The sequence below is a fragment of the Spea bombifrons genome, chromosome 10, assembly GCF_027358695.1.
Source record: "Spea bombifrons isolate aSpeBom1 chromosome 10, aSpeBom1.2.pri, whole genome shotgun sequence".
Classification (NCBI taxonomy): Eukaryota; Metazoa; Chordata; class Amphibia; order Anura; family Pelobatidae; genus Spea; species Spea bombifrons.
Window position 1 is genome coordinate 34,964,491 of NC_071096.1, and position 13,846 is coordinate 34,978,336.

The 13,846-nt window shown below is 40.9% G+C and overlaps 1 protein-coding gene across 1 annotated transcript in view; it reads left to right on the top strand.

Moving 5' to 3' along the window:
* The window catches only part of ATP2C2 (ATPase secretory pathway Ca2+ transporting 2), a 48,357-nt gene that overhangs the window by 23,816 nt on the left and 10,695 nt on the right, over positions 1–13,846 (top strand). Inside the window, exons 19-26 of the mRNA XM_053449019.1 lie at positions 48–145; positions 239–289; positions 650–816; positions 1,469–1,537; positions 7,665–7,781; positions 8,231–8,378; positions 10,840–10,935; positions 12,444–12,585. Coding sequence (XP_053304994.1) covers positions 48–145; positions 239–289; positions 650–816; positions 1,469–1,537; positions 7,665–7,781; positions 8,231–8,378; positions 10,840–10,935; positions 12,444–12,585 — 888 coding nt within the window. The remainder of the gene's footprint in view (positions 1–47; positions 146–238; positions 290–649; positions 817–1,468; positions 1,538–7,664; positions 7,782–8,230; positions 8,379–10,839; positions 10,936–12,443; positions 12,586–13,846) is intronic.

Below are 13,846 nucleotides of genomic sequence, written 5' to 3' on the forward strand. Positions count from 1 at the left end.
GACCAGTGTGTCCTTCCAGAAGGTCTCTGATAATGTCTCTCCTTCAGGAAGGAGCATTGGGCTATTCAATGGGCACCTCAAAGCGATCTCTGGAGAAGAGCTGGACCAGCTGAGTGAAGCTGCCCTCCCGTCCGTCGTTACAAAGGTACCTACCTCGTCCTGCTTCTCCGTATATACACTTGGCATTATGATGGGAAAAAGACCTTCATTTGTTTGTTTTTTTGCTATGCTTGCCCAGGTATCCGTGTTCTACAGGACCAGCCCAAAGCACAAGCTGAAAATCATCAAGGTAAAGCTTTTCTTTTACGTATTTGTGATGGAACCCTCCATCACCGGGGCCACCGGAGAGGCCTGACTGCCAGCCTCCTCCCTATGGGCCCTGACTTTGTAAAGACTTCTCAACAGATGCACCAGAACCCAGCCATCTTAGCGAGAATCTAAAACCCTATGTCAGGAATTATTACGGCAAGGACAATGGTACAATAACGTGTATCTACAGCAAACTAGGCAGAAGCAACAGTTACATTGTGACAATTGTAACAATATTCTACGCCAGAATGTACAAGTGATCGTTAAATAATGCGTGCAAAGTGTTACCGATGTGCACATTCTTAATGACCTCACTAAGCGTGTCATGTATTGTTAACAGGCCCTGCAGCGCACCGGAGCCATCGTCGGAATGACAGGAGATGGCGTCAACGATGCTGTAGCGCTGAAATCGGCAGACATTGGCGTGGCGATGGGGAAAACGGGCACCGACGTCAGTAAGGAGGCCGCCGATATGATCTTGGTGGACGATGATTTTTCTACTATCATGTAAGTAGAGGCTGCTGATCTGTGCATTAACCTGATTCCCGCTCACAACGCCGTCGTGCAGATCTAATCCCTTCAACCTGTTTGCATTGGTGTTGACACAGAGATACTAAGTGTGGTCTCGCATTAATCCACAAAGTTCCATTTCCATTCCATTAAACTGAATGTGGCAGAGACATGGTACTTCTAGATAATCAAACACACCCCGGGATGCATTACTAGTCCGGCATTCTGTAATCGTTAATCATTATACACAGTCTGTCTTGTGCCATGATTAAATGAGAAAATGCTGCCCTTTTAGTTGACACATGTATGACCTTACACATTGCAGCGTGATAGCCCATTATGGGGCCACCTCAAAGCTTGGTGGCCATAGAATGGAATCTGCGCCCCCCATTATCTTTAAACCAAGTTTAATGGGTGTACTAAAAGATGGGGGAGCGGAAGAGTCACCAAGCCTGATACACGGATACATTACTGAAAGTAACTAAGTAATGCACCGTCCTACATTATTTTATGGGGAAATAACACTGCTTTTGGGCCTGCTGACCACTTAGGGGTATAGAATAACCCGGCACACCACCGGCCACCAGTTCCCTTAAAGCCAATGCCCAATACAGCCTGACCGTGCTAGTAAACGTGTCCCCCGTTACAGGAACGCTATTGAAGAAGGAAAAGGAATATTTTACAACATCAAAAACTTTGTCCGGTTTCAGCTGAGCACGTGAGTATGATTTATTTTCTCTTACTAGTTATTAGCAATTTAGGGTTCAGTACTGGACAGCGCAGCGCATGTCACAAACGCCAGGGGTTAATGTATTGTATATAACTGTATAGATTGATTGTATATGGCTAGTAACGTTTTGGTGTCGATAAACTATACATTTAAACAAAACATTACTAGCCGTATACACACAATCTATACAGTACATTAACACCAAAGCGTATAACGCTCGTATACGTGCATATATTGAGTGTGTGCTGCTAGTAACACGTTAATGTATTGTATAACTGTATGTATGTGTATGTGTATATATATATATATATATATATATATATATATATATATATATATATTTCTAGTAACCTTTTGCTGTTACTATATTGTATATCTATATAGTTTAGGCATATTACGTTAGTAAAGCTTTGGCATTAATATACAGTTATACAATACATTAAAGAATTACTAACTGTATACTATCAGTATTCACTGGTTTAATTGTATAGATTGCTTGTATTCGGCTGGTATCGGCTTGGTGTTGATGTATTTACTGTATAGATTGCGTGTATACGGCTGGTATCTGCTTGGTGTTGATGTATTTACTGTATAGATTGCGTGTATACGGCTGGTATCTGCTTGGTGTTAATGTATTTACTGTATAGATTGCGTGTATACGGCTGGTATCGGCTTGGTGTTAATGTATTTACTGTATAGATTGCGTGTATACGGCTGTATCGGCTTGGTGTTAATGTATTTACTGTATAGATTGCGTGTATACGGCTGGTATCTGCTTGGTGTTAATGTATTCACTGTATAGATTGCGTGTATACGGCTGGTATCGGCTTGGTGTTAATGTATTTACTGTATAGATTGCGTGTATACGGCTGGTATCTGCTTGGTGTTATTGTATTTACTGTATAGATTGCGTGTATACGGCTGGTATCGGCTTGGTGTTGATGTATTTACTGTATAGATTGCGTGTATACGGCTGGTATCGGCTTGGTGTTAATGTATTTACTGTATAGATTGCATGTATACGGCTGGTATCGGCTTGGTGTTGATGTATTTACTGTATAGATTGCGTGTATACGGCTAGTATCGGCTTGGTGTTAATGTATTTACTGTATAGATTGCGTGTATACGGCTGGTATCGGCTTGGTGTTAATGTATTTACTGTATAGATTGCATGTATACGGCTGGTATCGGCTTGGTGTTAATGTATTTACTGTATAGATTGCGTGTATACGGCTGGTATCGGCTTGGTGTTAATGTATTTACTGTATACATTGCGTGTATACGGCTGGTATCGGCTTGGTGTTAATGTATGTACTGTATAGATTGCGTGTTTATGGCTGGTATTGGCTTGGTGTTAATGTATTTACTGTATAGATTGCGTGTATACGGCTGGTATCGGCTTGGTGTTAATGTATTCACTGTATAGATTGCGTGTATACGGCTGGTATCGGCTTGGTGTTAATGTATTTACTGTATAGATTGCGTGTATACGGCTGGTATCTGCTTGGTGTTATTGTATTTACTGTATAGATTGCGTGTATACGGCTGGTATCGGCTTGGTGTTGATGTATTTACTGTATAGATTGCGTGTATACGGCTGGTATCGGCTTGGTGTTAATGTATTTACTGTATAGATTGCATGTATACGGCTGGTATCGGCTTGGTGTTGATGTATTTACTGTATAGATTGCGTGTATACGGCTAGTATCGGCTTGGTGTTAATGTATTTACTGTATAGATTGCGTGTATACGGCTGGTATCGGCTTGGTGTTAATGTATTTACTGTATAGATTGCATGTATACGGCTGGTATCGGCTTGGTGTTAATGTATTTACTGTATAGATTGCGTGTATACGGCTGGTATCGGCTTGGTGTTAATGTATTTACTGTATACATTGCGTGTATACGGCTGGTATCGGCTTGGTGTTAATGTATGTACTGTATAGATTGCGTGTATACGGCTAGTATCTGCTTGGTGTTAATGTATTTACTGTATAGATTGCGTGTATACGGCTGGTATCGGCTTGGTGTTAATGTATTTACCGTATGGATTGCGTGTATACGGCTGGTATCGGCTTGGTGTTAATGTATGTACTGTATAGATTGCGTGTATACGGCTGGTATCGGCTTGGTGTTAATGTATTTACTGTATAGATTGCGTGTATACGGCTGGTATCGGCTTGGTGTTAATGTATTTACTGTATAGATTGCGTGTATACGGCTGGTATCGGCTTGGTGTTAATGTATTTACTGTATAGATTGCGTGTATACGGCTGGTATCGGCTTGGTGTTAATGTATTTACTGTATAGATTGCGTGTATACGGCTGGTATCGGCTTGGTGTTAATGTATTTACTGTATAGATTGCGTGTATACGGCTGGTATCGGCTTGGTGTTAATGTATTTACTGTATAGATTGCGTGTTTATGGCTGGTATTGGCTTGGTGTTAATGTATTTACTGTATAGATTGCGTGTATACGGCTGGTATCGGCTTGGTGTTGATGTATTTACTGTATAGATTGCGTGTATACGGCTGGTATCGGCTTGGTGTTGATGTATTTACTGTATAGATTGCGTGTATACGGCTGGTATCGGCTTGGTGTTAATTTATTTACTATATAGATTGCGTGTATACGGCTGGTATCGGCTTGGTGTTAATGTATTTACTGTATACATTGCGTGTATACGGCTGGTATCGGCTTGGTGTTAATGTATGTACTGTATAGATTGCGTGTATACGGCTAGTATCTGCTTGGTGTTAATGTATTTACTGTATAGATTGCGTGTATACGGCTGGTATCGGCTTGGTGTTAATGTATTTACCGTATGGATTGCGTGTATACGGCTGGTATCGGCTTGGTGTTAATGTACTGTATAGATTGCGTGTATACGGCTGGTATCTGCTTGGTGTTAATGTATTTACTGTATAGATTGCGTGTATATGGCTGGTATCGGCTTGGTGTTAATGTATTTACTGTATAGATTGCGTGTATACGGCTGGTATCGGCTTGGTGTTGATGTATTTACTGTATAGATTGCGTGTATACGGCTGGTATCGGCTTGGTGTTAATGTATTTACTGTATAGATTGCGTGTATACGGCTGGTATCGGCTTGGTGTTGATGTATTTACTGTATAGATTGCGTGTATACGGCTGGTATCGGCTTGGTGTTAATTTATTTACTATATAGATTGCGTGTATACGGCTGGTATCGGCTTGGTGTTAATGTATTTACTGTATAGATTCTGTGTATACGGCTGGTATCGGCTTGGTGTTAATGTATTTACTGTATACATTGCGTGTATACGGCTGGTATCGGCTTGGTGTTAATGTATGTACTGTATAGATTGCGTGTATACGGCTAGTATCTGCTTGGTGTTAATGTATTTACTGTATAGATTGCGTGTATACGGCTGGTATCGGCTTGGTGTTAATGTATTTACCGTATGGATTGCGTGTATACGGCTGGTATCGGCTTGGTGTTAATGTATGTACTGTATAGATTGCGTGTATACGGCTGGTATCGGCTTGGTGTTAATGTATTTACTGTATAGATTGCGTGTATATGGCTGGTATCGGCTTGGTGTTAATGTATTTACTGTATAGATTGCGTGTATACGGCTGGTATCGGCTTGGTGTTAATGTATTTACTGTATAGATTGCGTGTATACGGCTGGTATCGGCTTGGTGTTAATGTATTTACTGTATACATTGCGTGTATACGGCTGGTATCGGCTTGGTGTTCATGTATTTACTGTATAGATTGCGTGTATACGGCTGGTATCGGCTTGGTGTTAATGTATTTACTGTATAGATTGCGTGTATACGGCTGGAATCGGCTTGGTGTTATTGTATTTACTGTATAGATTGCGTGTATACGGCTGGTATCGGCTTGGTGTTACTGTATAGATTGCGTGTATACGGCTGGTATCGGCTTGGTGTTAATGTATTTACTGTATAGATTGCGTGTATACGGCTGGTATCGGCTTGGTGTTAATGTATTTACTGTATAGATTGCGTGTATACGGCTGGTATCGGCTTGGCGTTAATGTATTTACTGTATAGATTGCGTGTATACGGCTGGTATCGGCTTGGTGTTAATGTATTTACTGTATAGATTGCGTGTATACGGCTGGTATCGGCTTGGTGTTAATGTATTTACTGTATAGATTGCGTGTATACGGCTGGTATCCGCTTGGTGTTAATGTATTTACTGTATAGATTGCGTGTATACGGCTGGTATCGGCTTGGTGTTGATGTATTTACTGTATAGATTGCTTGTATTCGGCTGGTATCTGCTTGGTGTTGATGTATTTACTGTATAGATTGCGTGTATACGGCTGGTATCGGCTTGGTGTTAATGTATTGTATAACTGTATAGATTGAGTGTATATGTCTAGTAATGCTTTAGCCTTAATGTATTAATCTATACAGTTATACAATACATTAATGGCGTAGGTATTTACTCGTATAACTATATAGATTGTATGTATCGTGTATATGACTAGTTACTCTGGTGTAATGCATGTATATAACTGTATAGATTTAACGTATATGGCTTGAGCACTTTGTTGTTAATGTGTTGTATAACTGTATAGATTGAGTGTATACGGCTAGTAACGCTTTATTGTTAATGTATTAATATATACAGTTAAACTCAATCTATACAGTATTCTATACAATACAGTAACGGCAAAGATTTACTAGTGGGTTGCACACTATATATATATACAGTCATACAATACATTAACTCCAAAGCGTTACTAGCAGTATACATTCGTATAACTGTATATATTGTATGTAAACGGCTAGTAACGCTTTGGCATTAATGTATTAATCTATACAGTTATGAAATACATTGGCGCCATAGCGTTACTAGCAGCACACACACTCGTGTAACTATATATTTAGTGCGTACTGCTAGTAACTTTATCCGGGATACGGCTAGTAATGCTTTGGCATTCATGTATTGTATAACTGTATATATTAATACATTAATGTTAAAGCATTACTAGTCGTATACACTCAATCTATACAGTTACACAATACATATGCTCTTATGCGATACATTACCTGCAAAGGGTTACTAGTGATATCCACTTATATAACTGTATAGATTACATGTATACCGTTTATAACACTTGGATAACTGTCTACTATATATAAAGTGTACACGGCTAGTAACTTTTTACTGTTAAAGTATTGTATAACTGTATAGATCGAGGGTACAAGCTGGTAATACTTTAGTCTTAATTGTATATAACTGTATAGATTTAGTTTAAGCTGCTGGTAACGCTTTGGCTTAAAGTATTAATATATACAGTCATACAATACATTAATGGCAAAGGGTTACTATGCGTATTCACTCGTATAACGGTATAGATTGAGTGTATACGGCTAGTAACCCTTTGCCGTTAATGTATCGTATAACTGTATACATTGACCTTTTACAACTAGTAACGCTTTGGTGTTAATGTATTATATATTACTATATAGATTGAGTGTATATGGCTAATAAGACTTTAGCATTAATGTATTGTATAGCTGTATAGATTGAGTGTATACAGCTAGTAACGCGTTGGCATTAATGTATTACTAAAAACATTAACAATACATTAAAGCTCAAGCATTACTAGCCGTATACACTCAATATATACATTTATAGAAGTGTGTACTGCTAGTAAAGCTTTGGCATTAATGTATTGTATAACTGTATACATTGAGCCTTTACGGGTAGAAACGCTTTGGTGTTAATGTATTGTATATAACTATAGATTGAGTGTATACGGCTAGTAGCGCTTTCACGTAATGTATTGTATAGGTGTATATATCGAGTGTTGCACTGATAAGCGGTGGGGGACATTTTACTTGACTATAATGAGGAGTCCAAAGAGGAGGAATGGTTTCCATAGATAATGGATGAGGTTAGTGTCCTGCCAGTGGTCCCCCACCTCCCCAATGTGTATTTTATATATAAGGGACGGGGCGTTGGAGAAATGAAGTACATGAGTCCTTTTTTACTGTTTGACCGCAGCGGATTTTGCTGCAGGTGGGAAACATGATGTGCTTCATATACCAAAAGTAATCCATTGAACATGTCACGATTCCATTATAGGAGCATCTCTGCCTTAAGCCTGATCACCCTGTCCACTGTCATGAATCTGCCAAACCCACTGAACGCCATGCAGATCCTCTGGATTAATATAATCATGGACGGTCCGCCTGCTCAGAGGTAAGCAGATGGTGAGCGCTGGTTTGATGACCACTAAAATTCTGCTAACAGATCTGTAATTGTCTATAAATGCTCTGAGCTGTCCCCGGGGTTTATCCAGGCACCATTACCAAATACCATCGGCTTATGTGACTACCCCAAGGGCAGCTTGGAGAAATTCACCAGCATTTGCCCTCAGTGTGGCAGTTGAGTGGGGGGGGGATTTGCTGTCATTACCAAAGTGCAGAGGCATACATAGGATTGATCTCTAGAGTTCGAATCTTTCCCCATGTATTAAAAGGCAAATGGCCTCCCTAGCAGTCTAATATCTAAGTGCCGTGGACTGAAAGCCCCAGCTGTCCCTTCAGCTTCAGAGCACAATCTGGGAAATTAGTCTAAATGTATAGCAAAGATCCTGTAATACAGGGTAACGTTCAACTCGCTGAAACGTGCCGTTTTCTTTTACACAGCTTGGGTGTGGAGCCTGTCGATAAAGATGCCATCAGACAGCCACCCAGAAACGCCAAGGAAGCCATTCTCAGCAAGGCCCTGCTCCTCAAGATCTTTCTCTCTGCTGCCATTATAATCAGCGGCACTCTCTTCGTGTTTTGGAAAGAGGTTGGCACTCTTAATTGTACCCAATTAATTGTTAAGTGGGAATGCTGAACACAGTGATACAAACGAACCAACAATTACATGGTTATAGAAAAGCAATTACGCGATCACGGCCGAGGGAGATGAGACTCGAGCGTTAATTTGCCATCAATCTTTATAAATGTTTGGGTTTTTAAAGCACGGCGTTAAGTATTGCATGTTATCCTGTGTGAATGATACATTCGCAGGCTCTCTCTGCTCTTAAGACATTAAGGGTCAACCTCGTGTCACCGCCATCAAAGCCATCCCGGAAATGTATCATATTGAGAGAGCTTACTTTTTATCGCCTTGTGAATGTCCCCCTTCGTATGGTATCACAAAAACAAAAGTTATATTAAAGGACCACCTTCTCCTCTACAAACAGTAATTTGAAAGGTTATCCCTGAAGAACATGTAACAACGTATGCTGCCAGGGATTTACAACAGAAGAAGACTTCTGAAGAAATGTCATACTTCACGGCAGCGTAAGATGCCCCCCCCCCCCAAAGAAAGGCAGTATTTATAAAGCAGCCATGGCTTTGGAAACCAGCTCGTACCACCACCAGAGTCTGGGAAATGTATGGAGGATGTTCTAGATATGTCGGCTGTTTGTTGAGCTCATGGAGATGAAACCGCTGTAGAGAATAAAGCCTTGTTGAGAGGAGGAGGTTTGAGTCCTGCTGCTTTGTGTGATTCATATGCCTCCCGATCGATTTGAATGCAGAGAGAGGTTTTTTGGCAGCAGCCTTCGCCTTCTGATGACCAGAAAATGGGACAAACAACTTTGATGATTCAATGCTTCAAAAGAAATATCTTTACAACAGTCTGTGAAACACACTCTCCAGATAATTAGCAACGCTACAAAAAACACTCTGTGGAAAGAGCGTTAGGCCGTCACATAGAGGAAGCTTCATCTTCTTTTCCGCCAGAGCTAACAGCAAGCCAGACCATCTTCAAGAATATAGAATGCATAGGAACCTCTCCCAATGCCTCAAAGGAAAGCCACATGACGTTATTGAAAACCAAGGTAAGATTGTAAGACTAAGAAGCATCTTTAAGAACCTAGAGTCTGCCGTAAGGACTCCTGAAGGACTCCTGACCATGCAAGAGCCTCAAGAAAAAAACCTGTGTCTTCTTGGTAGATGATTCTAATTCCAAAACATTGTCAGAAGAAAATCCAGTCTAGAAGAGAAATAAGCTGGACTTGAAGCACTGTTTCTCAGCATGAATTTACATATTTCTGCCAGACAGAGGTATATGTATCTGGTTCCTCCTGTATATAGGACAGTAAAAAATGTGATTCAAGAAAGGCTTTTATCTCTTGGAATTATCAAACCGAGCCAGACTGAATTCTGGGGGACAACCGGTCCAAGGAGTAGACCTGGTGAGAGAGAAACATCTTTCACCAGAGGAGGGACAAGGAGCTCATGTAATCATGGTCAACATGACTGTTTAATTACATTCCCTTGGAACACTTGCTTGCTTACTCGCTCTCGACACACAGGCATGTTTATATGTTCCAGGATGAAGCGGCTTTCAGTGCCAACAGATGCTGGAAAACAATTCCCTGCTTAACCTCCTTTGTGCTGGATTTCAGGATGGAACCGAGGTTAATTGAACACACACATGTCTCGTAAACCTTCAGATTCCGACTTAAGACGTGTCCTGAAGCTGCTTTTGTCCCTGGGTTTGGATCTTCTGGAGTCTGGAATTGAGGGGAAAAAAAACAGGTCTCTTCTGGCAGCTATGGCTGCCCTGTAGTATGGGGGATGTATAACTGACTATTTGGTTCCCTTCCATAAGTTTATACACCCCACATATTGCAGGGCAGCATTTTATCTGGGCTGATCTTGCTTTCTCTGTACTTAGTTGATCATGCCTTCAAAAGTCTCTTATTTAGGAAAAAAAGGACCAGAACCATGATGATGTCACTTGCATCGGCATTACCAAGCAGAAGACTGTTCCCCGGGGCCATGTGACTACAGAAGCGGAGGCCCGGCGTCCTGTAAACATAATCTTCCACACCCCCCACAGACCTAAAACTCATAGAAGAGACTTCTGTACTCCTGAAGTAGGAGAAAAAACATTGGCAGTATAATGGTATCTTCCTCCTTATACTGCTTTGTTTCTTATTCTACCCGAGGAAGGGGGATCCATAAGCATGTGTGCTGCGATGGATGAGTGGGATGCAGATATAGTACTGTAATATACATTTAATGCAAGTAAAATACACACGTTGGCATCAAGGTGAGTTTGAGATTAGCGCTGCATTAAAGGACAAACATCTACAATTAGGTGAGAACTCCAGTTAACTTTTAATTACAGAATGTATCTTATAAACATGGTGGTCATTCTCTCCCCGCTGACACTTTAGGTTGTATTACTGCGCTAACAAATATCTCATGGTTTATTCTTTTTTTGTGTTCTTTTTCTTGCAATACTCCAGATTCCTGATGGAAAAGTCACACCAAGGACCACAACCATGACCTTTACCTGCTTTGTGTTTTTTGATATGTTCAATGCACTGTCATGTCGTTCACTGGTAAGTAAATCCGTTGGGAGCTTTGTGATGGCATAGGGCAGACAGAAACCTAGAATATTAAGTGTAATCATCATAAACATGAGTATAGGTTTAGGTTTTGGAAAACACTGGTGTAATCCTAGTAATTATTCTTAGTCTTGTATTTGTCTTTAGGCTTTTGTGGTATAGATAAAGCTGTCTGGTTTGTGGCACGAAAGTGCCAGGGTTACCACATTGGCCACGTTATCCAGGACACGTTGCTGGCCAGCCCAGATAAAATGCTGCCCTGCAGTATGTGGGTTGTATAAACTTATGGAAGGGAACCAATTATTCAGTTATACATCCTCCATACTACAGGGCAGCATTTTATCTGGGTTGGTCAGTAATAAGTATAAAGTAAATGTGTCCTGGGAAACATGGCTGACGTGGTCATCCTAGGTAGCACATTCATCCTCCAGACTCTTCTAAATGTACAGTACCTTTGTTGGGAATCAATACTGCAACACCCTAAAAACACTCAAAACACTTAGTTAAATATGTAGAGAACCCCTAGGATGGGGACACCGACACAGACTGTTATCGGTCTTAGTGCAGCCACTCAACCTCGCAGTAAGTGTGCACCAAGTTGTGGTCACTGGAAAACGCTGCGATGTTGGTGACGGTCCCGATTCATCAATACTTAAATTATAAATAAAATATGTGAAATAAATAAATAGGTATAAATATGTTAATTTAAATCAGATGTTTTGTTAAAGTTCATTTGATTCCTCCAGGCACCTCCACTTTTATCTCACTTAATCTTTTATTTATAATTTAAGTATTGATGAATTGGGACAGTCAGTAACATCCCAGCGTTTTCCAGTGACCACAACTAGGTGCGCACTTACTGCGAGGTTGAGTGGCTGCGCTAAGACCTATAACAGTCTGTGTCGGTGTCCCCATCCTAGGGGTTCCCTACATATTTAACATTTAGTGAATAGATTGATGCCCTTTCCCCTTATTATAGCGTAAAACTGTTTATGTACTTTTATACATACACTACTACGCCGGCTCTTACTACATAAAGCTGCTGAGTGTTTATCTTGCCACACAGCATGCTTCCTGTATTTATAAAATAAACCCAACGTTGATAAATATAACTGACAAAAGAATCATTTATAGAACTGCCAGCGAGTGTAGCACTCACGCATTCGCTATATCACTATATAACAATACATTAAGCGCCGTACAATCAGCCTAAGCTACAGAAGGAGTTGAAAGCCCTGTGGCTTCTGTAAAGCCACAAGGAACACGGCTGCGCTGCAATGATAGAGCCGCAGAGATCATGCCAAGCCCTTGGGTTATTGATATATCCTCGCAATGACACTAAACACCCTCTTCCCAAACAAAGGAGGGCACGTTCTACACTGAGGACTCGGCACGACGCTGCCCAACGTACGGCCGTAGACGCAGAGATCTTTGCTGCCAGTGTTTATTGTATATAGTCGCTCCGTAACATGTGTGGTTACTTGATACTCTTTGTCTTTCAGAATAAAACTATATTTGAGATCGGCGTTTTCAAGAATAGAATGTTTTGGGTCTCTGTACTTGGATCCATCCTGGGTCAAATGGCGGTCATTTACATTCCTCCTTTACAGAAAGTGTTCCTAACACAAAATCTACACGCGTTAGGTAAGCAGAGCATACTACGCTTTCTATACTCCCGTCGCGGCTTTTCTAGTTTCAAAGATCTCTTATAAGATGCCTGAGATAAGTAATCTTACAGTAAGTCGCGTATCGAGGACACGCGCAGGTACAGGTCCTAGTTTCATTTCTGGACAATACCCCCCCCCCAAAAAAAAAGGACTACACCTCACTGTCTCAGTAACATTGCTCCCATGGCACAACACCTCACTAACTCCCATTACTACAATCTTGCAACACCTCACTACCCTTTTGCCATCACAAAACACCACCTATCTCAATTCCATTACTCTCATCACACAACTGTCACTCAACAACACACTAGCATTACTCAAATTACACAATACCTCTCTATATCACCACCTGTACTCCCATCACTCCCATCTCGCAATATTGAGATAGTGAGGTGTTGTGTGATCACTCAACACCGCACTACCATTACTCCCATCAAACACCAATTTCAGTTCCTTTACTTCTGTCATAACCCGCACTCCAAAAAGCAAACATCTCACTACCATTACACCCATTAAACAACACCTCACTGTCTCACTACCCCACTTCCATCAAACACCTAGCTATCTCAACACCTTACTATTTCACTACTTGTACTCCAGTCACCCACCACTTCACTACCATGACCTCCATTACACAACACCTCACTACTATTACTCCATCACACAACACCTTGCTTATATCCCATCACTCCCACCTCACAACAGTGAGGTGTTGTGTGATCACTCAACACCACACTACTATTACTCCTATCACGCAACACCTAACTGTCTCACAACAGAGAGATAGTGAAGTGTTGTAGGAGTAAAAGTAGTGAGAATAAGGGTAGTGACATGACACCTCACTATATCACTTCCCTTACTAATTATCTCAGTTCAATTACTCCTTTCAGACAACACCTCACTATTTCACTACCTGTACTCACAAAACACCTTCCTATCATTACTCCCATCACACAACAACCCCTCACAAAACACCTTACTATCTCACTAACATTGCTCCCATGGCATAACACCTCATGTCCCTTACTCCCAACAAACAACAACATCTCACTATATCACTACCCTTACTTCTATCACACAACTCCCTATTTTGCTACCCTGATTGCCTTTAAACACCTATCTCAATACCATCACACAACATCTCACTATTCTTACCCCATCATTATCTCAGTCCCATCTCACAATAGTGATGTGGGTGTAAGGGTAGTGAGGTGTTGTTGAATTTTCACACAACA